We start from the raw sequence: 4,152 nt of genomic DNA on the forward strand, positions 1-4,152 counted from the left end.
CGAGTTGATAAAGTTATGAACATAAAATTGGAATTAATCGTATTTACAAATTTAATACTCAAATTTATTTAAACAAAGTAAAATCGAAATTAATTTTATGTTAAAATTATCAAAAAGTAATAGCGCGTTTTGGAAAATAGAGAATTTATGTCCTATGTAATTAGTATGGGAAATAGTACGTTTTGCTTTGAGATTGGCAATAACGCGTTTTGGAATAATATATGGCAATGGGACGTTTTGACGTAACAACTAGTTGAGTTCTATATTTATATTATGGGCAATAGCACGTTATGGAACAAAGTGGCAATAGAACGTTTTGAAAACTAATAATATAGGCGATAGCACGTTTTGAAACAAATACCGAATTTAAGATCGATACCACTGAAAAAATAATCGTGATATCGAAAAAACAATTCCAAATTCATATTTCTCAGCATATTTACCATAAGAATCGATATCTAACCCGATTTCGATAAAAATGGCAATAGTGCGTTTTGGAATGTAGCCCTTCAATTGTCAATAAAAAAAATTGGTGGTTATCAATATTTAACAAGCAACAGGTTTTGATTCCTAAAAATAAATCATCAATAGACAATTTTAGTTATAGTTTAAACATTTTATTTTTAAATTATTAGGTAAATTTATAAAGAACTTACTGGAGGGAAATAACTGCAAGCAACACCCCAAAAATCTTTTAAGACAGAAGCTTGTCTAGGTTGTTCCTAATGATAAATTATAAAATATTAATCACCAATTAATATAATTGATTAAGAAAATAATTGTAATTACATGGTTAATCAAAATTGTTGGGATAAATGAAACTTGAGGCGACAGTTTATCCGTTGCTTCACCATTTAACTTTAATAATAGTTCACCTTCTTTTCCTTCTGAACAAGCATAAATTTTATTCCAATTCACATTGTATTTCTTGGCACACTAAAAAAGACAAATTAAGATTAATTAATTTTAATTTTGTTTTATTGAACATAAAGTTTTATTTTTACTTACTAACATTCCAATCATTTCTGGATCATAATTATTATCGATCATACATGATACATACTTGACTAAAATAATTTTATCTTTTATATGTTGAGTGGCACACGAATGAATTTTATTTGCATGGCATTCGATTGGTCCATGTTGACAAGCAAATGTGATTGATCCATCAGAATTTTCATGTGTCTAAATAATAACATTTTTATTATTAATAAATAGTATTTAGACTTTAAAGTAAACGCTTCTTTTGGAATATTATAAAAAGATTAATTATACTCAGATGTATTTAATTTCATTTCATTGCTTATTTTAATTTTTGAATTTTAGTTTTCTTTTCTAATTTATTGTATTAAATTTTCAATTTTTTATAATAAATTTGCACACAAATTATGGTATAAGAGTTATGAAGAAGATGTATTTTTGATGATATATTTAACATTGCTAGTAATTACTAGAAACTAAACGTGTATGTTTTATTAATGTTGATAGATGTATCAATTAAGTATTTGTCAACATTAATTTATTAAGAGTTCATTAAAGTGCCAATACTACCTAAGTAGTCATGGTATTTTAGAGAGGTTGATTTTACATTAGTTTGCAATCAACCGACATTTTAATTTTTTCAAATATTAATTTTTATTATAAATATTTAAAATGTCTTTTTTTGTTGTGTTTTTAATATTATTTATATTGCCATAAATTATAATTATGTAACCAACCAATTAACTATCATTCAATAATTACCTTGGCTTTCCCATAAGGAACAAACTCAATATCAAAACTGTTAGGTGCTTTATTAAAAGATGGAACTAAATGCTGAAGTATAAAATTTCTCGAATCTGGGCACAATGCTTCATAGTATATACCAACTGGAAGATATGTTAAATCTTTAACACTGTTTTCCATTAAAGAGTTGTCGTTGTTCAGAATACGTGGAGAATGAACTAGTTTCTGAAAATCACAAAATATTATATTATCATTAAAATACAGCAAAACTATTAAGATATTAAAATGTCAGATATTTATTAAGTTTAATGTAACTATAATAGAGAAATTGCAATTCAAATAATATCTTTTAGAAGATATGAATAATGTATTATATTAACAGAAGGAAAAAAATCTCAAATATTGACAATTATTAAAATAATATATATTTGTGCTTATTAATTTACCTGTTTATTACTGTTTGTTATAGCTCTAAATATTTGCCAAAAACTGAGTACAACAATAAATGCAATACACAAGCGAAACTTGTATAACGAGAGTACCTTCAGTATTCTTAAATTGGTAAAATACATGGTGAAATCCAGAAGGAATCAAGTAAATGTTAACTCCTCATTTTGTCGGTTTTAAGAATATGTCTTCTAGCACTATAAATTGAGAAAATATTTTCATCTAAAGTGCATTGGTGGTCACGTTGCACGTTGACATCGAGTAAAACTAAGCGTGGTATTTCGTTCAACAATGATTCGCATAGCTCAAACAGTAGACAGTCGATATTTGAAACTATTTGTAATTTCAAATGTTCACCGATAACAATACCTATTCTGATACTGAACGTTCAACGAAATAACAAATTTCCACTCCAGCGTTTTTCAAACAATTAATGATGTGCAATAAAATGAACACTAACTACCAAACAGTGTGAGCTAATAAAATACATAAGTAGGAAATCTGTTTTCTGTTATACATGCAAACATACAATACTTTATTATTATTGTTTACACAAATCACAGATAGTGTCGTCTTATCAGTCACCACGGCGGCCACGCATCACACGAGTACACGACAATCGCCAGTCATAATCACAGGATAATCGTACAAAAAACGAGTATAATATATTTTATTCTGTGATAATAAATGGTGATGCCACGGTGTCAGACCAACTTATTATTTTGCGCTCTTTTCATGGAAAACAAACAGTGCCATATTGGTTGAAATCGTCTTTCGTTTGGATTTTTATTTTTTTATTTTTTTTTAAATCAAATTTTGTCGAGACAAGATATTACAAATTACAACACAATGGCACATTGCACATCTCGTCTTCTCATTAACACACAAGTCGAATTACCAATTTGGATGTTGGTTCGGTTCATTCGTCGGAAGTTCGGAATATTAATTATTCGTATTTTAGTTAAGTACCTATCTACCTACATATAATTGTAACTATATATTTTCTCAAGGGGAGCCATACTAATCTAGTTTTATTTTATATCTATGTATTTATAGTACATATTTTTTGTAATTAACGTTAATAGATACTTACAATAAAAAGTATCACTTAGTATGAAATCAATACAGTTCGATACTTCTTTAGTAATTGTGACTTGAGATATCTTTAAATTATTTGATTTTTTTATGTACATGTTTATAAATCTCTAAAATAAAAAAAAAACTTATTGTAGTAGGTAGGTTACCGCATCCGCACTACAGCTTTTAAGAGGTATCAGATGAAAAGCGCGGAATTTCTTAGGGTGAGCAAATGAATATTAATGGGAGAGTGGTCCATTTTAACTCTGTTTATTATATGCATTTTTGAATATTTGTACGTATACAATTTGGTAATGATATCATAACTCATTAATTATTAATAGGGCTGAGGACTACTTCTAGTAATTAAAAATCTAAAAACATGCATGCATTTATACATTTAAAAATCAAAAAATATGCTCTAAAAAAATTATTTTATTTTATTATTTTGTTTAATTATAATATTTATATAAAAAAAAATTAATAAAATTACATTATGATAAGTTTATTAATAAGTACTTGAAATTTCACTTTTTCGTTGTCTTGATCTTTTTGTTTTTTTTCTTTGTTTTCATCTCCTTCATTTTGAAATAAAAATATGACGGACAACTGAAGTTCACTACCTATACGCGTTTTGGTTTTATCGACTTAATCGGTCAGTTAGTAAAAATTATCTAACGTCAATAATAAAAATATTATTTTTAAATGGAAAATGTTACTAATTGCCAAAATTGCCAAATATGTTCTTAATTTTTCTAATATACTCAAATATGTATTTATATGTAATAATGACAAAATATACAAAAATATGCAAAATAAAATTTTAAATTTAATCTCCCGGTGTTATGAAACACATTTATTGATCACTAGAATTTTTTTACGATCTTTCTAAAAAAAATATAA

The 4,152-nt window shown here is 26.4% G+C and overlaps 1 protein-coding gene across 1 annotated transcript; it reads right to left on the reverse strand.

Moving 5' to 3' along the window:
* Positions 1-462: 462 nt before the first annotated feature.
* On the reverse strand, positions 463-2,735 carry LOC112591965 (GILT-like protein 1). Its single transcript, XM_025335933.1, has 6 exons — positions 2,172-2,735; positions 1,744-1,950; positions 1,009-1,185; positions 790-936; positions 657-722; positions 463-570 (listed from the first exon to the last, which is right to left on the reverse strand). The coding sequence occupies exons 1-6, from the start codon at positions 2,295-2,297 to the stop codon at positions 547-549; spliced, it is 747 nt and encodes a 248-aa protein (XP_025191718.1). The 5' UTR covers positions 2,298-2,735; the 3' UTR covers positions 463-546.
* Positions 2,736-4,152: the final 1,417 nt, after the last annotated feature.

This window comes from Melanaphis sacchari, unplaced genomic scaffold (assembly GCF_002803265.2).
Source record: "Melanaphis sacchari strain LSU unplaced genomic scaffold, SCAv2.0 Contig0_pilon_pilon, whole genome shotgun sequence".
NCBI classification, from domain to species: domain Eukaryota; kingdom Metazoa; phylum Arthropoda; class Insecta; order Hemiptera; family Aphididae; genus Melanaphis; species Melanaphis sacchari.

What these genes read in the sequence shown, in the direction of transcription:
- LOC112591965 (XM_025335933.1), bottom strand. Translation starts at nt 2,297, where the DNA reads ATGTATTTTACCAATTTAAGAATACTGAAGGTACTCTCGTTATACAAG. An exon ending in TAACAAACAGTAATAAACAG is followed by an intron (nt 1,951 to 2,171) that starts GTAAATTAATAA and finishes TGTGATTTTCAG; the next exon opens with AAACTAGTTCATTCTCCACG. An exon ending in CAGAAATGATTGGAATGTTA is followed by an intron (nt 937 to 1,008) that starts GTAAGTAAAAAT and finishes TGTCTTTTTTAG; the next exon opens with TGTGCCAAGAAATACAATGT.